Below are 22,225 nucleotides of genomic sequence, written 5' to 3' on the forward strand. Positions count from 1 at the left end.
ACGGGCAGCGGACGACGGCGGAGGCACGAGGAGGCCCAGCGGAGGTGGGCAACGCGGGCACTTGACAAAGCCCACAAACCCTAACGCTCAGGATCTGCGCACGTCCTTCCAACAGATTACACCTCGATGTGACGGAACTCACCACCCTCGCGGGCCAAAGAAGAAAGATCACATGATCACACGAACAGATGCACAAAGAGCATCTGACAAAATTCAACAGCCATTCGCGATCAATACTAGACATAAAGAACCCTCCACCCGGTGAAGGACGTCTATAAACTCCGCGGGCAAATATCAGGCCCACCGGTGAGAAACGAAATGCTTTCTCCCAAAGATCGGGAGGAAGGTAAGAATGTCTACTCTTACTACTCCATTTAAGAGCGTATTTGGAAGCCCTTGCCGGTGCAATAAGGCAAAACAAACAAAAAAATAAAGGGCATATAGACAGGGAAAAAAGAAATCTTGCCTCCTTTGCAGACACAATTCTCTACGTAGAAAATCCCACAGAATCTACAGAAAAGCTCCTAAAACTAATAAAAGAGTTCAGCAAGGTTGTGGAACATAGGTTCAAATAAATCACCTGTATTCTTATACACTTGCAAGGAACATCTCAAATTCTTTTTTGGTTGCCATTTACAGTACCGCAGAAAAACCGGACTACTCGGTTACAAATCTAACAAAACAGGTACGGAATCAGCATGCTGAAAAGTACAAAACACAGACAAAAACAAAAGATGACTAAAACAGAGAGACACAGCATATTCCAGACTGGAAGGCTCAGTACGGTCGAGACACTACTCCTCCCCAAACTGGTCAACAGACTCAGTACAATCCCAATCTAACTTCCGTAGACAGCGACAAAGCGGATTCTAAAATTTCTATGAGAACGACCAGACCAATTTTGAAAAAAGCAAGTTGAACCCACACTGGTTTCAAGCCTTCCTACAAAGCTACGGTGGCCGACAACGCGTGCCACTGGCAGAAAGACACACACACGAAGAGAAGACCGAAGAGTCTAGAAAGAGACCCACACAGACAAGAGTCGGCTCGTGTTCAGCCAAGATGCAAAGTCAGCGCAAGGGAAGCAGAACACCGGGTGTACGACACGGTCCGGGCACAACAGGAAATCAACACGCAGAAAAATGAACCTCTGCGTACGTCTGCCACGTCATCCACAGCTTTACTCAGAGGGGACCGTGGACCATACAACTTCCAGGAGAAATCACAGGCGATATCTGTGACCTCAGGCTGAACCAAGAGTTGAGATATGACACCAAAAGCACAATCCATAAGATAAAAAAAACGGTAAAACAGCGCATCGAAATGTAGAACTTCTGCTCTGTGAAAAATAGTGTAAAAGAAGAAAAGCAGAAGCCTTAGAATAGGAGAAAAACACGTGCAAATTTGTACCTGACAAGAAACTCACATTCACGATACAAAGAATTCTCAAACGCGACAGCGACACACACGATTCAACTACAACACTCGGCAAAGAAACACAAGACTTTCCCAAAGAAGACACCCAGCCGGCCAGTTGAGCCCACAAACTGGAACCACTGCACACATGTCAGCACGACCAGAGAGGACATACGGGGCCCAGCCGCCACGGGGGGGTGGCAGGAACGTGGCACGGAACAGCCCCCCTCCCCCCGGGTGACTTTGGCAGCTTCTCCTGAGATCGAACCCACACTCAGCAACACCCCGCAGTCCTCCTTTGAGGTTGCGTCGTACCCACAGGACACAAAGGCCTAGGTTCACACACACACAAGGCTGGATACGAACAGTGACAGCAGCTGTGCTAAGTAAACAAGCCAAGTGTCCTTCAAAGGGTGAATGAATAAACAAACCGAGAAAAGACTACTGGTAAATGGCATAGCGTGGACGCTCAGCGACAGAAGCCACATGGGGTAGGGCTCCCTCTAGATTTCATTCTGGAAATGGCAAAACCACAGAGGCAGAGAGCGAAGGTTCAGAGAGGGTGACAGAGCGGTTTCTGGACCGTCATGGTGGCCACACAACAGAACCGGAAACAAAACAGAATAGAACTAGAAACTCAACAGAACTAGAGACAAAACAGAGCGAGTTTCACTGAATTAAATAAGGCTAAAAAAAATACCATCAGTGACATAATCCACTGATTAAAATAAAAACCTACATGACAAATATAGAAAGCGCACCATTAACAGCAGATGGCCAACTGCTAAGTGCAGAAGGAACAATGGAGCTAGACGATCCATTGTGCAAGCTTTAGGGTGAAATCGGATTTTGGAAAGATAGTTTAATGAGATACAGGATATTTACACGGTCTCAAAGTATCTTCCCCAAACTACTCACCATTTACCAAAGGAAAGAGGAGAACTTCCACTGCAAAAGCCTGGTGGACGCCGTCCTCCCCCAGCGGTCAGAGTGCGCGTCACCGGCTGCAGGACCGTGGACCGCACGGCCCCAACACGGCCGTGACCTAGGCACGGGCCACCTCTGCGGCACTCCTCTCAACACTACACAGCCCACGTCAGACAACCTGCTCTCCAAGGACATTCCACAAAACAGCCAGCCTCAACTAAAAATGGTGAAGTTCAGGAAAGACCAAGGAGCCGGCAGGGCACCTCGGTGGCTCGGTTGGTTAAGCATCTGACTTCAGCTCAGGTCATGATCTTGTGATTCGTGAGTTCGAGCCCCGCGTCAGGCTCTGTGCTGACAGCTCAGAGCCTGGAGCCTGCTTGGGATTCTGTGTCTCCCTCTCTCTCTGCCCCTCCCCTGCTGGCACTCTGTCTCTCTCTGCTTCAAAAATAAACAAACAGTAAAAAAAAAAAAAAAAAAAAAGAAAGAAAGAAAAAGACAAGGAGTCAGCCCAGATTAAAGACGTGCCACGACATTAATGGAGACATGACAACCAAGCACTGTCAATGACCCAACACTAGGGTAAAACCACTACGGCTGACCCTTGAACAACACGGGTTTGAACTGCACAGGCCCGTGTCTGTGCAGATTGCTGGCGACAGCAGAGTGCTGCAACTGTATTTTCTCTTCTTCCTTAGGGTTTTCTCCTCTACAGCTTACTGTAAGAACATGATATATAAAACCCATAACACGAAGAACATATTAATCGACTACTTATATCGTCTGTAACGCTTCCGGTCAACAATAGGCTCTCGGTAGTTAAGTTTTGGGGGAGTCAAAAGCCGCATGTGGATTTTCCACTGTGCGAGGGGGACGGTGCCCCTGCACTGTTTGAGAGTCCACTGTATAAAAGACACCATCGAGGCAAGAGACAAAAACCGCACGCGGGCTGTGGCTTAGTCGTAGCACTGATGCGACTTGCACCGTGTTAAGCAAGGGAACGACGTCCCTACTAGATGCTGAGTGTTAGGGATAAAAGCGCATGACCTGGCGTGGATACCTGCCTGTCACCCACTTCCGGGGGAAACGTGTGCGGACACACGGAGGAGAGAGCGAAGACACCACAGAGGGGCAAAAGGTGCACGTCTGGGGAATCCAGGTAAAGGACACAGAGGGAGTTCTTTCAAAAACTGTTTTTGCAACTCACACGTGCGTCTGAAACTGTAGCAAAATTAAAACTTAAAAAACTTTATAAAACAGTGTCACTACAAACACGAAAGCACTTTCAGACCCAAGAACCGCCCACTCCGTCCTAGTAGAATCTGATCTCTGCTTTCGGGTTCTTGGCATCGCCGATGGCACACTGAGAGGTCTGGTTCTCAAACAACTAACACTACTCAGTTCGCCCTCCGTGGACACCGTGCGGAGCCTACGGTCCTGATGACTCCAGACTGTCTCCCTTCAGCGTTTCTTCCGGCTGCAGAAAACATCAAGTTACCACCTGCTTACACTTTTTTTTCTCTTGTTCTGTTTTGCACTGTTCTTAAAAATACAGATAGGAGACACAAGAAAGAACCAAACATTTAAAACACAGCGCACAAGGAATCCTGAGTACACATTCAACGGGACGGTGTTAAATGACATGCATGCTGGCGCTACCACTGCGTTACAGTCGACACACAAAAAATGATGATGCGTTAAGGTCTGTGTTGTCATTTACTCATGCAACTTAATTTTATCATCTTATATGCAGGAAGGCTTTTTAACTTTTTAAAAATAAGGAATGGGCTCTGGACAAAAATGCTGAAGAGCAAATAGTAAATCGAAGGTTAAATTATCTGGATGGAGGGAAGTCTGGGATGAGGCTACATTTGAGAACCATCGAAAAGTACCTGAAACGGTTGCTGCTGGGATGAAAAAGCAGCAGAAACATTTGGCGGAAGCTGGGTTGCTATAGCAACGGGAGTACCAGTCTGCCCATCCTTTCCTGTCACAACCTTTACCTGAGAGGAGATATTTTGAGAAAAAAAGGCAACATAATTTTTAAGACTGCTCAAAATCTTGTCAGAATTTTATCGCTGATAAGCTCGGTGGCCTCTGGTGTTTAAAAATGGAACGCTTTTGCATTAACTCCCGTAAAAGGACACCGAACTGACTCACGGTGGACTCGCAACATAACAACCTGACTCGGCCGCGCGTCTCCGGTCTGAGCGCGGGGCGGCACCCGTACCCTCTGCGGCTTCGAACCGTCAACGGGGAAGCGGCAGGCGGTGTCCGGGCGCCAGAGCCCCGAGACCCTCACGGGCGACCCGCGCTGCGTGCCAGCCGCCCCGGGGCCTACTGCGTCTGTCTCAGCAGGAAGGTGCAAAAAGGGAACTGTTTCCTCGCTAGCACAGATAAGGGGGGGGGGGCTGATCCTTTCGGACAACGCTGGAGTCCAGAGAGAGAACTGAAATTCACTATTTCATGGCAACAGAGGTGTCGTCCTCAAAACATCATATAAACTTTTGGAACATAAAAATGGTCCTTTCTGGAAAGGGTGTTAAAAGAAAACACACAATGGCAAAGCCACACAGATACGTCCATAAATCTCAACGAGGACGGCAGAGCAAAGAGACCAGCTTTTGGTCAGCAAAGGCTGATTTCTTTGCAGGAGAAGAGCTGACAATGAGTTCGATTACTTGAGCTGTATCATAAAACAAAGTCAGTCCCACCAACGTACTGTAGACTACACAACACAAAGGCACGAAGTACAGCACATTACAGCAGCCCTCACTACCACCCTGTTTGCATCAGCTTCTTTTTCAGGAAGTACAGGTAAAAGGGTCTCAGCGATCACCATGGAAATGAAAAACCTCAACTGGGGGATTCACTAAGCACCCGTTCCAGGCACCCGAAAACTTCACTATCTGAAAGAGATCCTGCTCGATAGGTACTTGCACACATGGGAGTTTAATTTCTCAAACTGAAGGGGCGCCTGGGTGGCTCTGTCGGCTCAGCGTCCGACTTCGGCTCGGGTCGTGCTCTCACGGCTCGTGAGTTCGAGCCCCGCGTCAGGCTCTGTGCTGACAGCTCAGAGCCTGGAGCCTGCTTCACGTTCTGTGTCTCCCTCTCTCTCTCTCTGCCCCTTTCCCACTCACATTCTGTCTCTTCCTCTCAAAAATACATAAACATTGAAAAAAAATTGTTTAATTTCTCAAAATGAAGACTGCATCTAAAAATTGAAAAACTCTCACTTTTTTTGCTGGAACAACTGTGTTTTAATCACGAAGGCACCACACAAATATACCTAGTGACTTAAAATCATGACTGGTATTCTATAAAAACCTAGTGATTCAAATCCCTTCTTTAAAAACCACATGTGGGGCGCCTGGGTGGCTCAGTCGGTTGGGCGTCCGACTTCGGCTCAGGTCATGATCTCGCGGTCCATGAGTTCGAGCCCCACATTGGGCTCTAGGCTGACAGCTCAGAGCCTGGAGCCTGTTTCGGATTCTGTGTCTCCCTCTCTCTCTGACCCTCCCCTGCTCATGCTCTGTCTCTGTCTCAAAAACAACTAAATGTTAAAAAAAAAAAAATTAAAAAAAAAAAACAAAAACAAAAAAACCACATGTGTGGGGTTTTTAACAGGTGGGCCCATAGGAGTAAAATGTGAAACCCTGACAAGCAGCCAGAAAGTCTCCACACCTCTAGCCTCAGTGCCGGCCAAGACCCATGCCACCAGCCGAGCACAGGGGAAGGCTGGGTCGTGCCAGGGTAGCCCTCGGGAAACGGGACCACCTTTCTCTAGATGAAAGTGCTCAGTTCTGGACCGGCAGTGCTCCTGGGGCCACCCTGCATCTTCCTGCCAGCATCCAGAACTGCCCCCCACCCCCCCCCCCCTCAGGAAACAACAAAATATGTCTTCGGGTCTACTCCTGGATCACATCCTGATGAGACCACATCCTAGAAACACCCCGGGCTCGTAGGTTACGCGTCAACAACAGTCACCTAGACTCAAATCTGCGTAGCATGGTCCTCTAATTGTTACGCTGCCGTTTCTCACCTCGTCGTTGATAACCTCAGACTTTTCTTCCTCCTCCTCCTCCTCCTCCTCATCCTCCTCCTCCTCCTCCTCCAGGTCCAAATCATTCTGCCTAAGATAAGCTTGCAACGGAGCATAATGCTTCTTCTTAAAAGCCAAGAAGTCCATCATGTTCCCTTGGAGGTGTTGCAAGAAGAACAACTCAATCAGGTACTCCTTGAAGGCCTCCTTCAACACCTCCATCTCTCTGTAGTGATAGTCCAGGCACTGCTTCCGCATCTGGGCCAGCTCCTGAGAGGCCGGGGGAATCTCCTCCAACTTCTTGGGAGCCTTCCTCACCCCCGCGCTCCCCGCAGACGTGAGAGGAAGGCTGGAGAGGCCCGAGGCCACCGTGGTCCTGGAAGGGCTCGTGGGGGGCGGCGGGGACGTCATCCCAAAGGCTGAGGCCCCCCCGACCCCGACCCCGACCCCGGGCAGCAGGGGTCTGGTCAGTGGCGGCCCCTGCAGCACCTGCTGCGGGACCAGCTGCCCCTGGATGATACTGCTGATCTGGGGGGGCAAGCTCGCGGTGGTGATGTGGCCGGGGCTGGCCAGGGGCTGCAGGCTGGCCGCGCCCGCAGCCGCAGGGCTCTGAGGTCCCAGGTGGTGGACGGTGCCCCCGGACTGCGCGTGGGGCTGTGACAGTCTCCGTTCTCGGACCGCGATGGGAGCCCCCGCGTGCTGCAGCTGCACCTGGGTGCCCGGAGCCATCTGGGCGAGGCCCGAGCTCTCCTGAAACACAAAGTGCCCGCCCCCGGACGGGCTCAAGCTCATCTGCCTCACCAGCACGCTGGCGTCCACGAAGCCCCCGGTGGGACTGCTGCTACAAAGGCCCAGGCCGGGGCCGGGGGTGCCTGCCCGAACGCTCTGCAGGCCCGGCCCCGGCCCAGGACTGGGCTGGGTGGGGCTCTGAGTCTGCACCTGTTGTGACAGCGGCGAAGTGACCTGGATATACGACGGAGAGCCATGCTCAAACCGCCTCTGCTGGGCGCTGAACTGGAAACCTGGAGAAGTGGGGCTGGGGAGCGGCAGAGGGGCGAGCGTGATCTGGGGGTTTCCCCCCACCACTGGTCCGACGCTCTGAAGGGCGAGGTTCACGTTCTGCCCGGTCACGGGACTCCTACTCATCAGCTGCTGCACTTGGTAGCCGGGCGACTGAGGCGCGGACGGGCTGGCCGACGGCGCGAAGGGCGTGGCCGGGGACTGGGGTGGATTTGGGTGGGCCTGCTGCTCTTCTTCACTGCTGGCGAAGGCCCGGGGCCTCTGCAGCTGGTGCTGGACGCTCTGAGGGCCGCTGCCATGGTGCATTATCGCCCCCCTTTTTAATCCAACTTAAGGTTCTCCTGAAAAAAATCAAAGTTAAAATCGAGTTACTTGAGTCAAGTGTAACCGTCCGATCGGCACTTACTACGAGCACCATTAAGCAGCACCAGAGAGAGATTCTGAAGGCATGCTCCCACTGGCATCTGACGCAAGTGAGTCTGAGATTCTGGTCGAGCCACGCAAGAGACAGCACTGGAGCCGAGGTCCCTCAGCACAGACGAGGAAGAGGTCCTTTGGGGTCACGGTTGTGCCCAGGGCCAGGGCACAGCCTGGCTGTAGGTGGGTGATCCCAACCGGCTACCACGGACGGTAACCGGCATCACCAGCTCGAGGCCAAGCAGGATCTGAACTCGGCACTGGCACTGGTGACGGGTACGTTTCTTCCCAGAGGCCTTCCCCTGGCCTCGCGGCCCTTCTCTGTTCCCACACACGGTGGAGGGACGGCGCCCCGCTCACTGGCAGGCATGACCGCTGCCGAGTAGAGGCGCGGGCTGTATGCTGCCGTCACCCCATAACCAGAACAGAACACCCCACCAGCCCCCACCAACTTCTGGGCTACATCAACTGCCAGCACACAGAGCACCCACTACGTATCAGACAGACACTCTCTTCCAAGCTCCTAAAAGAGAGGGCCCAGGCCTGGGGCCAAAGCCTCGCCTCAGACCTGTTGCAGGAGCCAGGACAAAACAGGAAGATGCCTCAAACCTCAGGGAGAGAAGGGGAACGGTGGGCACTGGGGCCCTTGCTTGGGGAGAGTCTCCCCCAGAAGTTTGCAAACTGTCTGAGCCTGGTACGATGGCTTCAAAGGGCTCCCACCCAAAAACTGCTTTGTGCACAGAACTAGGGAGGTGCTGGGGGAGAGGAAGACACCCGCTGGGGGTCACCTCTCAGGACGGGGCTGAGCAGGTGGTGAGGTGGGACCCCAAAGTGCTCCCAAGTCAGACCCGGCTAGAGAGTCTATGTCCGCAAGGGACAGGATGCCACCCACAGCTCCCACCCCGCCCCCCCACCGCCCCCCGCGGCTGTCTGCTTCCTGCTGTGGCAGGGTCACAGGCACAGAAATACCCTTCCATGGTTTGAAATTCCCACCTGGCTCCCCGCTTCTTGGGTGTTCCTTCCATCCCTGCCCCCCAAAACGAGCAAGAGGGCCGGCCCTCTCGTCCTCATAGCTCATCTCACAGAAAGTAGGAATGCAAACATCATAAACCAGAAGTTATCAAGCTGACAAAGATACATATATGCGTGGAGCGCCCCACAGCCCCAGGCCCCGGCTGGAGTAGACGGATACATGCAATCAGAAGCCACAGAACGTACGGCTACACGAGGAAAGGCTGAGGAAGCTGAAAATCAGGGCCTATTTAAACAGCAGAAACGGCACTCTGTGCTCGGCGGGCACCTCTGAAGACAGAGCCCAACGATCACAGGCCAGCAGCAGCACGCGTCTACACGGGAAATCAGGGTCACAGGGAGGAAGGCTTCGAGCAGCCCCCCCGACGGGCGCCCCGCAGAGGGGCCTCAGGCATGCCTGCTGCTCTCAGAACGAGCTTCTGCGCCTGGTCCTCGTAAGCACGCACCGAAGACCAGTGCGGAAATGGCACAAAGACAGAACTACAGGGTCAACACGCACACAGGAGCACAGCTGCGGTTACTTCCCTACAATACGTCCCCAGAGTGAGCAGTAAGAAAACAGAGGCCAGGAACAGACTCTCTTATGTCTCACAACTCACAAAACCAGGGGAAGGTAAGAGTCAGGGGGAACGGATCACTGACACGTGGTGAAAACCCCATTTAAAGTGTCACCACAAATCGTTCACCAAAATAAATGAAGCACTTTACAAGCTAACGTTCCAAGTTTTTTTTACCAAACGTAGGAAAGTCAAAACGGAAATATGTAAAGAACACAAAAGTGAATACTTACTAAAGCTCTGAAGAGAATTCAAGTCCCTAAACTTAACGCGGTAAAGTTGTATCTGAAAAGACACATGGATTTGAAAACACGCAATTTAAAAATGTTTAAAACTCAAAAGTAAATCATCAAAATCATGACTATTTGGGGTAATTACAACAAAGGACTACGACCAGTATCACAGAAAGCACTCCTGCAAACTGAAAAACACTCAAACCCCACAGAAAAATGAATCAAGGACAAAGGTGCACGAAAGAAAAACATGTACTTAAGCAGCTGGAAGGACAGCATCCAACCTCACTACTAATGAATGCGACACGCATGGAAATAACTATCTCCCAGGCCCACTTGGCCGAGATGTTAAATCCCACAGCAGGCACCCTGCCAACCCGCTAGGGGGTGTGGGAGGCAGATGGGGACACGGAGTGGAGATCTCAAAGGGCTCAGAGCCCAGAGCATGCCTAAGGGGGTGGGCGATGGTGCTGGGAAAGCAGAAGCCACCCATCTGACCCCATTACCTTTGACCCAGTAATACTATCTCTGGGAATCTCTCCTGAGAAAACGGACCTATTTTTTTACATTGTGCGTAAAAATATTCGTTGCAGTAAAATTCAGTAAAAAAAAAAAACCAGAAATATCCAGTGTCCAAGTTCTAGATGAGACTGTAATAAAAATGAAAAATGTTCAAACATGTTAAGTGAAAACAGTGAGACACCAATATGTAATATAACCACCACTCTGCTGAAAGTATAAATTACACAGTGATCCAGTGAAACATGTCAAATACAAACACTGACCTTCACCTGGCAAAGGTACACGGCACTGGAGCAGCCACACGCGGAGCCTCAGCAATGCAGGGACCAAGCTAGTGACATGCCCACACCAGGACCAGTCGAGAGACGCCAAGGAGCGGCCAGACTCGAGGATCATGTACCGCAGGTCACTGACATGACGTGATATCCTGGAACGGGCAAAACCAAGGGACAGAGATTAGACAGACCCTGGGGGCTGCAGGTGAAGCAGGAGCTGACCTGAGAGGAGGAGGAGGAGGGAATTTGGGTGTGTGGATCCATTTCTCCACTTGATTTGTGAGGATGGTCACAAACATGTTTGTCCCAAGTCACAGAGCCCACGCGCTAAAGCGTGAACTTTGCTACGTGTAAATTACATCTCAGCTTTTTGAAAAAGTGAATCCTGACTTCAGTGAGCTTATGGTCAAGATACAGAAATAAAGCCAATCGACTACAATGTAAAGAAACTGCTTACATAAAGCAGCTTTACCCCAAAATGTGCCACAGGTACCCCAAGGGAGAGCAAAGCTACCACCAATGGCAAAACATTTTTTTTTTTTTTTTTTACGGCGGCTGTGTCTACTTTCAAGGTCCATCAGAAAGAGCTGGAGCCAACCCTGAAGCATGGGCCACGTGGGCACTGCTCAGGAGAAGGCCAAGGTCAGTGGCACCAGGCTAGACCACGAGTGCAAGCCCTCAAGACCACTGCACGCAACACTCACCGGTGCCACCGGCAGGACAGTGCCAGCCAGAGGCCCATCTGTGCCTGCTGCTGCTCTGTCAGGGCAGCAATGACATCATAAAGGGGCACATCTGGACACCAGGAAGATGCCACTCTAAGGAATACTGCCTGGGCCTAGTTATCAGTGGAGGGCAGGGGTGCCCGGGCCAGATCCCTTCAGAGGGTGGGTGGAGGGCCCGGGAGACCGGACACTTACAGCAGCTGCTCCGAGCCCGCTTGCTTAGGCCTGGAACGGCTCCCGCTGCCCGCCCTCCACTCCCAGCTTCCCATCTGGGATCAGCCAGAGTCCGGGCGGCTAGGGATCAGAATCCCTCTTCCTCCCCTTCAACAGGTCGGGAGCTCAAGCCATGAGCCTTGCTGCCTTCCCAAACCCACATCCCTCTCTGCCCCCACACTTCCCCAGATCCAGCCGGGGCCATCTCCCGCTTCGGGTAGCTCCGCAGTGTTATTGCCATGGTCACGGTGCCCCACCCCGGCCAAAGCAGGGCCGGGCACCATTCATCACGCAGGGAGCACTGCTGTTCCTGCAGGGGAGTGTTTCTCAACGTCCGCAACACCACCCGTTTCCGCGCACAGAGCATGCTCACCGCCCCTATGGGCTGTGAGAACCCAGAGCGGCAGACACGGGGTGTCAGAAGACAGTCCAAGACTCCAAATGCAAAAACCAGAGCCTAGACTTGGCCCTTGAGATCCATCAAAACACGGAGTACCTCTCCGAGGCTGCTCACAAGTAGTGGACTACAGGTTTGACTCCGTTCACTCACTCCCAGCCCTTACTTATGAGATGAGATTTCCTATTACAAAAATCCAGTAAAACCAGGTACAACTCCAGGATACGGAGCTGCACTTTTCAAGCACACTTCACCTGTACATCATCACTCCTAGTCAAAAAATGGCAATTAAAATTGAGGCGAAGCGTCACTTCTCATCTACCAGACCGAACAGTTCAGAAGCCAGGTGGCGAGCCTGCGGGGGAGGCCACGGGGAGCTGTGGGACCCCCAAACGGGCCTGGAGCCACTGCGCACACCTGCACGTGCCCGTGCACGCACTGAGGCCGGCGCTCCGCTTTGCCCTGAATATCCACCTCCCGTACAAAAACACATCCACACGCCCGCACAAAGTTTTATTTGTAAACGCAAAACATCAGGACCAAACTCCACGTGCATCCATGTTTCAGAGACGGGCTGAATCCATGTGGTCCCTCCATTTAGTGCAGCACCACGCGGCCACACAAATGCAGGAGAAAGCTCTCGTGCGTTCACGCAGGGCTAACACGGAGTCAGATAAGCGAAGTGCAAAAGACCATGTGTGAAACACTACCCTTGCCCACGAGGAAAAGACAGAGACATATAGATACATCTTGCCTGCATGTTCTTCTACCAAAAAAAGCCCCCAGATACACACGTATCTGTACATACCTAATTTTTTCTTGAAAAACATCTTTCCTAGTCCTGTTCATTACAACAGTCTACAAGCACTGACGTCCCATAAACATCTGCTCATGTAAAACAGGTACTCGTGAAGAATGAGCCAGAAATCAAGGAGGCCGATGACCTGCCGAGGGTGGTGTAGACAGAGTGACAGGCAGTAGAGACAACGACACTCCTATGCACACCATCTTATACCACTTTGATCTTCAGAATCATGCGAAAGAGTCACGTCTTCAAAAAGCAAAATTAAATCAACAAAGACGAAGAACTCCCTAAAAGCCAATACAAACAGAAACAACAATGGAACTCTAGAAAGGACAACGCAGTCACCAATGGAAAAGGGAAGGCAGGGGACAATGGAACAACTCCGTGCTGCTGGACGAGAACCAGGAGTCAGTATAAACGTGGCTTTTCCCCTTAAAACACATCTAGTTCTGCTACCGAAATGGCCCACAAGCAAGGACACCCTTGAAGAACGGAGGACCCTAGGGGCAGGGGGGCAGGACACGATGACACACAACACCAGCAAGCAGGCAGCAGCCTCCACAGAAGGCAAAGGGTAAAAGGGCGAGGAGATTTGAGGACAGGGGCTCCTGACTGTTTTAACCTTATCCATCTTTGAAAGAGTAGTCAGGGGGCGCCTGGGTGGCGCAGTCGGTTAAGCGTCCGACTTCAGCCAGGTCACGATCTCGCGGTCCGGGAGTTCGAGCCCCGCGTCAGGCTCTGGGCTGATGGCTCAGAGCCTGGAGCCTGTTTCCGATTCCGTGTCTCCCTCTCTCTGTGCCCCTCCCCCGTTCATGCTCTGTCTCTCTCTGTCCCAAAAATAAATAAACGTTGAAAAAAAAAAAAAAAAAAAAAAAAAAAAAGAAAGAAAGAAAGAGTAGTCAGACCTTCACTTAATACTATTTGAATTTCAAACTAAGGTTAACGTTGAGAATAAAAACAAATCGAGGCAATAAAGATTAACGAAAGCTGCTCCTTTCACCGCAGCCTCTCTACAAACAGAGAAGCTGATGTGCACCCAACCCCCACTCCTAAAAACCAGCGGGGGGGGGGGGGGGGGGAGGAGCTGAGCAGGCAGCCACAAGTGGGTTAAGAAAGAGCAGGGTGAGGGGCGCCTGGGTGGCTCAGTCGGTTAAGCGTCCGACTTCGGCTCAGGTCACGATCTCGCAGTCCGTGAGTTTGAGCCCCGCATCGGGCCCTGTGCTGACAGCTCGGAGCCTGGAGCCTGTTTCGGATTCTTTGTCTCCCTCTCTCTGACTCTCCCCTGTGCATGCTCTGTCTCTGTCTCAAAAATAAATAAACATTAAAAAAAAAAAAAAGAGCAGGGTGAGGGGCTCCTAGGTGGCTCAGTCGGTTGAGCGCCTGACTTTCAGGCTGTGATCTCATAGTTTGTGAGTTCGAGCCCCGTGTCGGGCTCTGTGCTGACAGCACGGAGCCTGGAGCCTGCTTTGGAATCTGTGACTCCCTCTCTCTCTGCCCCATCCCCACTCATGCTCTGTCTCTCTCGGTCTTAAAAATAAAACAAAAACATTAAAAAAAATTTTTTTAAAAGAAAGAGCAGGGTGGGAGTGCCTGGGGGGCTCAGTCAGTCAAGTGTCCAAGTCTTGGTTTCGGCTCAGCTCATGACCTCATGGTTCGTCAGTTCAAGCCCCACGCCAGGCTCTGTGCTGACAGCACAGAGCCTGCCTGGGATTCTCTCTCTCTCTCCCTGTCTCCCTGCCCCTCTTCTGCTCTGTCTCTCAAAATACATAAACTTAAAAAGGAAAAAAAAAGAAAGACTGGGGTGGGGGTACCTGGGGGGGCTCAGTCGGTTAAGTGTCTGACTCTTGATCTTGGCTCAGGTCATGATCTCACCATTCGTGAGTTCAAGCCCTGCGTCAGGCTCTGCACTGACAATGCTAGCCTGCTTGGGATTCTCTCTCTCTCTCTCTCTCTCTCTCTCTAAGTAAATATGAGGAAAAAAAAAAAAAAAGAATTAAAGAGAAAAAAAAAGACCGGGTGAAAAAGGATGCTGGGGCTCCGGGTGAGCTGTGCCCCCACAGGCTGGGACAGGAACTCCTTCGGTGCGAGCCAGATCGGATCTGAGGCCTGGGAGATCCAAGCACCACCACATTGCAGTTCTGTGAGGAAGCAGCTTAAGGAGAGCCAGGGCCAGGATGGAGACCGAACCCCAACCCACGGTAGCAGCAGCTATGCCACAAGGACCTTCCACAAACACCCAGGTGCAGCCACGTGAAACCTCCCTCTTCTCCCAAGAAAGCACTGCCATGCTCCATAACATCCTTCTGCAGAGAGTGCCCCCTGCTCCCTGCTTCCCCAGGAAAAGTGCTTTCTAGCAGGCGGCTAGTACTCCCCTAAGTAACCTGGTAAACACCAAAAACAAGGCGGGGGGGGGTGCCTGGGTGGCTCAGTTCAGCATCCAACTTCGGCTCAGGTCACGATCTCACGGTTCATGGGTTCGAGCCCCATGTCAGACTGCGCCAAACAGCTCACAGCCTGGATCCTGCTACAGATTCTCTCTCTCTCTCTCTCTCTCTCTCTCTCTCTGCCCCTCCCCTGCTTGCGCTCTCTCTTAAAAATAAATATAAAAAAAACAAAAACAAAGGATATAACAGGCAACACTGAGGAAGCTAAAAAAAAAAAAAAAAAAAAAGGAGGGGGTGAGGCTTAAACATAGTAGACACTGCTTTAATTTCCCTTGAAATGCTTCCCAAAACTTTAAAAGGCAGATGGATGGACGGACGAGTGACAAAGCACACACAGAAAAATGTTAACAGAAACTAGGTCATGGGTATGTTGGTAGTTTACTGTATAATCCTCTCAGCCTCCGTGTTTCTTTGAAATTTTCACAGTAAAATATTACAGGAAAAAAATCAAGGGCTGTAACCGGAGTCCCAGACACTAACAAAGCGTTCACTCTTTCTGGCCCTGATCAGAGCCAATGATGAAGGCTCCATACTCATTCCTAAGGTATGTGAATTCCAAATGTCATAAAGCAGGCTAAACAGCGTTTTATTTTTTTTTTTTAATTTTTTTTTCAACGTTTTTTTAATTTATTTTTGGGACAGAGAGAGACAGAGCATGAACGGGGGAGGGGCAGAGAGAGAGGGAGACACAGAATCGGAAACAGGCTCCAGGCTCTGAGCCATCAGCCCAGAGCCTGACGCGGGGCTCGAACTCACGGACCGCGAGATCGTGACCTGGCTGAAGTCGGACGCTTAACCGACTGCGCCACCCAGGCGCCCCTAAACAGCGTTTTAAAACAACGTGGCATTCCCTGCGTCGTGTCGCAGTGCCACAGTGCGGAAACGGGGACCGAGACCTCCGTGTCCCTTCTAACTTAACAGGCCAGGACGCCAAGGGTCTCCGGTTGTGGCAGTGGCGGAGGTCCTTCACCTGACGGAGCACAGAGCTCCGTGCTCCCCAGGCAGACAGGATCCAGCTCAGCTTGAGAGGAAAGTCCGGACCAACCGAAGAAGTCCTTCCCCTCACACGTCACAAAGGTGCGGCCCCCGCCTCACCGTACTGCCGTCGTTTCTCAATCTTTTACCCACAGCCCCTGAAGGCCCTGCTTAGACATTTCTCTCCGAATCCCCCCACACCCCCTGCGAAATTTTAATCCCGCAGCCACAGCACATATCCACTGAAGCGCCTGACCCTATGTGAGGCCTAAACCACTGTCCCAGTATTTTTTTCACCCTCCTCCCAAGCACCCATTTTCAGTCCCTTGTGAGAAACACCGGCCTCAGGTATACCGTGATCCCGCTTCTAATGCACAGAAGGAAACCCGGAGAAACGGACACCCGATCAGTTCGTTCTGGGGAGGACGTCGAGAACGGGGAGAAAGAGCAAAGGGGAACTCCGTCAACCCGTGAGAGCTTCCGTGCCGCGTGAATGTCACACAACGTGAATTACTCACGCACTGCCTGTACTAGAGGACTAGCCGCAACCCGAACACCCTTCAGCAGGGGAGTGGCTCAAGTGCGGCCACACCACTCAGCAACGGAGGAAAGAAGCTCTGGGACAGGCAGAACCCGGATGAAGCGCAGACACACGACGCGCCAAGAGAGAAGCCAGACTCGAGAGCGTCCACGCTGCCAGCCCAGGAAGGACAGACATCAGTGGCTGCCGAGGGCTGGCGGGAGGAGCCGGGTAGGCTGGCAGCCCTGGGGACCTGTCTGGGGTGAAGACATCGTTGTGGCTCCTGACTATTATGGAAACGACACCACGTCTGTCAAAATTCTCAGAAAGCCAAGTGAAATGGCCGTGAGGTTATGCGAAGACCTTCCCTCCCGCTCAGTACGTAAGTGATTTTAAAAATGTATTTCTACCCTAATGCACCAAAACAAGATAAAAGTTTCCACTGACCAGAAATAAAGCAGCAATCACAGTGGGCGGGGCTGAGAATACAGGCCGGAAGGACACTCAGCCCACAAGAAAACACTTGAGGCCCAGACCTCGGCCCCTGAAGGCAGCAGGGCACCCAGTCCCTCTCCAGGAGGCTGAGGAGCAGAGCCAGGCTCCCTGAGGAACATGCTGCTCTCCCAGCTGTAAAAAGGCTCGGCTGCCTCTTGCAGCTGCAGCCAAAACCTGAGGAAGGAAACAGGCCAGGAGAGACCCCGTCTCTGGGACTGCAGAGCCTCGGGCACCGGAAGAGCCGGACGAGTGGCGGACCCCAGGGGCCCCGCTGGGCAGCCACAAACCCCCTGACAGAGAAGGAAAGCTTCCCTCCCGTGCAAGAGCAGGGACATAAAAATGGGGGCAGGGGGACGGACGGAGAGAATTCACTTCCCGCACACAGAACAGGCCCCACGGACGACGCCACGGGCGGCCGGACATTCAGCCTCAGTTGAATGCAGGGTCAGGTGACAGACTCTCTCCTTGAACGGCCCAAGCCCCCCCACCTCCCACCTGACTCTCTCCCCCTCCTCTCTCCCTGCATCAAGCGTCACCTCCTGCGTGTGTCTGTCCCTCTTGGAAGAGCCAGTTTCCCTCTTCTGAGCATGTGAATTCTATTCCTCGGCATCCCCTGGAATCCTTCGTTACCCCCGTATGCCTAGTTCCTGCCAAATCCTCCTGCTTTAGAGAAAAATTTGTTCATTAATATGTTTACTCGATAAATATTTATTACACACTTACTCCAAACGCTATTTGAATCACTGGGGGTACAAGAGTGAACACAGCGTCGTTCCTGCCCCCAGAAGGGGGACAGGCGACACGCAAAGCTGTAGCGGGCAGACAAGCGCAACAGCAAAGCTGTGGCAAGGTAAGGGACAGAGACAGCGAGTGACGTGGGCAAGGTGCGGAGTCCCACAGAAGCCTGTCTGAAGAGGGGCTTCTGAAAAGAAAGAGTCAGACCACGTAAGGGCCTGACGTTCCACACAGGGCCAGGGCACGCCCGGGTCCGGAGCCAGGTGTGGCTGGGCCAGGGGACAAGGAGTAAGGTGCGGGGGACATGAAGTAGCAGTAAGGACCTGGTCACCAGGTACTTCATAAGCTGCCCAGAGAACTTCTGGCTTTTTTTCCTGAGGGAGACAGGAAACCACGGAGAGCTTCAAGAAAAGAGATGCACAGTCTGACTCCTGTTTTGTCTTGTCTTGATGTTTATTTTTGAGAGAGAGACACAGAGACGGCACACGTGAGCAGGGGAGGGGCAGAGAGAGGACGATGGTGGATCCCAAGCAGGCTCCACGCTGCCAACAGAGAGCCCGATGTGGGCGGGGCTCGAACTCACCAACCAAGAGATCATGACCCGAGCCGGAGTCTAACGCTTCACCGACCGGGCCACCCAGACGCCCCTGATTTGTTTTTAAAACGTCACTCGGGGGGCCTGGGTGGCCCGGTCAGTGAAGCGCTGGACTCTGGCTCAGGCCATGATCTCTCGGTTCCTGAGTCTGAGCCCTGTGTCCGGCTCTTCACTGAAAGCGTGGAGCCTGCTTGGGATTCTCTCTCTCCCTCTCTCACAGCACGTGCGCGTTCTCTCTCTCTCTAAAATAAATAAACAGGGGCACCTGGGTGGCTTAGTCGGTTAAATGCCCGACTTCGGCTCAGGTCACGATCTTCTGGTTCACGAGTGAGAGCCCCGCGTCGGGCTCTGTGCTGACAGCTCGGAGCCTGGAGCCTGTTTCAGATTCTGTGTCTCCCTGTCTAACTGCCCCTCCCCCTCTGTCTGTCTGTCTGTCCCTTTCTCAAAAATAAACATTAAAAAAAATTAAAATTAAGTTAAATAAACATTAAAAAAAAAAAAACAAAATAAAAACGTCACCCAGCTGCTTTGCTGAAACTGCAGTGCAGAACAGCTCAGGCGAGCAGGTAAAGCAGGGAGGGGAATAACCCAGGTAAGAGAGGGGGGACTGTGGCCAAGAAGGCAGTGAGGGGCAGCCAGCTTTGAGTTCTACTTTGAAAGTGCTGACAGATCACATTTAGGATGTGCAAGAGAAACCAATCACGCCAGAGGCCTGAGCTGAGGAACCACAAATGTGGAGCTGCCTCCAAATGAAACGCCACAGCGTGTCAGCGGCAGGTTCCACCCAAATGCAAGTGTGGCGTGGCACTCGGCTCGGGAAGATCCAGGCAGGACCTCCACGTTCAGGAGATGCTGGCGTGGGACCTACAGCCGTGACACAGGGATCGCCTGGCCGTACAGACCAGCGAGGAGGCCTGGGGACTGCCCTGAGGCGTTACAACATTTAAAATGAGGCAGATGGGAAGGAGCCAGCAGAGCGACTGGAGGCGGTGCCCCGCCAGGTAGGAGAACCAGCAGGGTGGCGTCTCAGCGCCACCAGGAGACAGAGTTTGGAGGAAGCCAAGGGCAGCCGGGTCAAAGGCTGTCCACAGGGGCCTTGGCAACGCAACAGCTCGGGTGACCCCAACAGGAGCGCTTTCAGAGGAGAGGTGGGACCAAAAGCTTCAGTGAACTTGGTTCAAGACAAATGAGGAGAGAAAATGGTGACAGGAAGGACAGGATTTTTTCTAAATCTGGCGTAAGAGGAAACTAAGACCTAGAAACGGTGGCTGGAAGATTTGTATATCGTGACAAAATACGCCGGAGCGAAGATAAACTCAAGACAAGACAACATTAGAGCCGTGGCCTAGAGCACACAAGCCAGGGTGCATCCGACACGAGAGAGCAAATAACGGCCCGTGAACACTACAGCGCCACCAGCAGCGAGCACGGGAGGGAACACTGTGTCATCACCCTGTGTTTATAAAAGCACATAAAATTGCATTATACAATCTTACTGAAAAAAATTACACGGACAGAACAAAGTGCCATTAAAAAAACATCAATTGTGCTTATCTTTAGGTGGCAGAATAATTCAGTTTCAAGATATATTTTTACATTTGCTGCAATCGTTCAGAGAGCATATTTGTTTTATTAGCTCCACTCAAAAAAGTTACCAAAACCATTCTATTGCATGTGTCACTTCAAAAACCAATCAGAAAACACAGAAAGACTCAAACACCTACAACAGCAGGGATGGGCACCCACTAGCATTGGCTGTACCCTTCTTCTCTACTAATCAGGTGACGTCTGAGTCGAGACGGAGGGCTCCAGACCTCTGTGGAAAAGTGCTCAGGCACAGGGGACAACCAGCGCAAAGGCCTGGCGGTAAGAAGGCTGAGCCATCTGAGGAGCCCAAGTGGGCTGGCTACACAGTGGAGCCTCGAACATTCCGACTACGCTAGTGCGCAGCGCGCAGCCGCGTCCAAACGAGCTGGGTTTGCATCGGCCCGGGTGTCCCCCACAGAAGGACTCGAACAAGTCACTTTCCCTCTGCACCTGTTCCCACATCCGTGAAGGAGGGACGCCGCGCGCAGGAGGACCTGTGCACCGGGGAACGCCTATCCTTGTTGAGTATGTCGGACGTGGAGACTCCAGAACCAAACAAAAATCGAGCCAAGCCGACAGCTAACTGAGACCACGCGAGACCCCGCGGCCTGCCTGCAGTGAGGGTTGGAGAGCCGCCCCGCCTGGCACCCGGGTCTCTGAGCCGCGCCAGTGCCTCCTCCACCCTCACGGCGTCCCCCACCCACCCGGGAGCCCCGTCAGCGCGGGCGCCGTCTCTGCGCCAGCGCCCCCTAATTCGCCCTGGCGCCCCATCACGGCGGGCCACATCTCTGCGCCGGCGCCCCCCAACTCGCCCGGGCGCCCAGTCACCTCAGGCCGCATCTTTGCACCAGCGCCCCATCACGGCGGGCCACCTCCCTGCGCCAGCGCCGCCACCCGCCTCTGCGCCCCCTCCCCACCCCCTCCCCGGCGCCCCGTCACCGCGGGCCCCATCTCTGCGCCGCGCCAGCGCCCCCCACCCACCCCGGCGCCCCGTCACCGCGGGCCGCGTCTCCGCGCCGCACCAACGCTCCCTCACGCAGCCCCGGCCACCCTCACACACCCCCGCCAGGCCCGACTCCCGGCGCCCCTCCCCCGGCGATCCCGTCTCCGCGTATCGCGTCTCTGCGCCAAACCAGTGCCACCTCCACCCCCGGCGCCCCCGCGCCAGCGCCCCCCAACTCCCGGCAGCTTCCCCCCAACCCCGGCGCGCCCCCGACTACACGCCCCTGGCGGGGGAGGGCTCTAAGAAGGCCGGGCGCGAACCGCAAGACTCCCGACCCCGACCCCCACCGTCCCCGGTCACGCCGCGGCCTCACCTACCCGAGGCTGGACCGCACTCCGGCCGCGTCCGGCTGAGGCCTGGGGGCGGCGGTCGAGGCGGCGCCGCTCCGCTAGGCGCATCCGGGACCGCGGGAGGAGGAAGCGGCGGCGCGCCCGCTACGGCGAGCCGGAAGTGACGTCACACGGAGGGAGGCGACGAGACGGCCAGAGGGCTAGAGCGGTCGGAAGAGGGGCGGGCCGACGGGCCGCTGGCGGACCGGCGTGGCGGAGGGCACAGCCGTCGCTTCGGCCCCGAGGGTGGGCGGGGCTGGAGCGGCGTCCCCAGACCCCGCGTCGTGAGAACCAAGACGCTGGCGCTTCCACAGGTTGTTGACAAGGGACGCTGCATCGCAGGGGTCAGAATATTTGCAAAGCATACACCTGATAAGCGAGTTGGATCCAAAACAGACAGGGAGCTCACAACTCAAGCAATCAACAAACAAACGACTTTTAAAGAGCTTGTCTGTGGGGCACCTGGATGGCTCGGTGGGTTGACACCCCGACTCTTGATTTCCGTTCAGGTTGTGATCTCATGGTCGTGAGATTGAGCCCTCCGTCTGGCTCCGCACTGACAGCTGCTTGGGATTCTCTCTCTCTCTCTGTCTCTCTCTCTCTCTCTCAAAAAATTGAACTTAAAAAATTTTTTTAAAGTTTCTTCTTTCTTTGCATTTTAATTAGCTTATTGACTACATCTGTATCTCATACCTTTTTTTTAATGTAATTTATTGTCAAGTTAGCTAACATAGTTTATTTTTAACTAAGTTCTGCACCCAGTGAGGGGCTCCAACCCACAACCCCGAGACCAGGACCGGAGCCAGCCAGGCATCCCGGGACAAAGAAGTTTTAAGCAGGCGAAAGACTTGAGTGGATATGTCCCAAAAGAACAGACTCCTCGCTCAACATCATCCAGACCAAAACCCTTTCTTTTGCTAAGACGACCTGGAAAAAGTAAGTGCTGGTGAGGATGCGCAGAAAT

The 22,225-nt window shown here is 53.2% G+C and overlaps 1 protein-coding gene across 11 annotated transcripts in view; it reads right to left on the reverse strand.

Moving 5' to 3' along the window:
• The window catches only part of EP400 (E1A binding protein p400), a 97,836-nt gene extending 76,448 nt beyond the window's left edge, over positions 1–21,388 (reverse strand). For 5 of the 11 annotated variants that reach the window (XM_086681377.1, XM_086681385.1, XM_086681378.1 and 2 more), the window contains exons 1-4: positions 21,250–21,379; positions 10,427–10,590; positions 6,383–7,743; positions 4,233–4,343 (exon numbers count right to left, since the gene is read on the reverse strand). In XM_086681377.1, the coding sequence (XP_086537503.1) occupies positions 4,233–4,343; positions 6,383–7,708 (1,437 nt within the window). In that variant the 5' untranslated portion in view covers positions 7,709–7,743; positions 10,427–10,590; positions 21,250–21,379. Of the gene's footprint in view, positions 1–4,232; positions 4,344–6,382; positions 7,744–9,641; positions 9,694–10,426; positions 10,591–21,249 lie in introns of all 11 variants that reach the window. The other 6 variants (XM_086681384.1, XM_086681382.1, XM_086681383.1 and 3 more) reach the window with 3 other exon arrangements.
• Between the last annotated feature and the right edge of the window lie 837 nt (positions 21,389–22,225).

This window comes from Puma concolor, chromosome D3 (genome assembly GCF_028749965.1).
Source record: "Puma concolor isolate L17-30 chromosome D3, mPumCon1.1.hap2, whole genome shotgun sequence".
Taxonomy (NCBI): domain Eukaryota; kingdom Metazoa; phylum Chordata; class Mammalia; order Carnivora; family Felidae; genus Puma; species Puma concolor.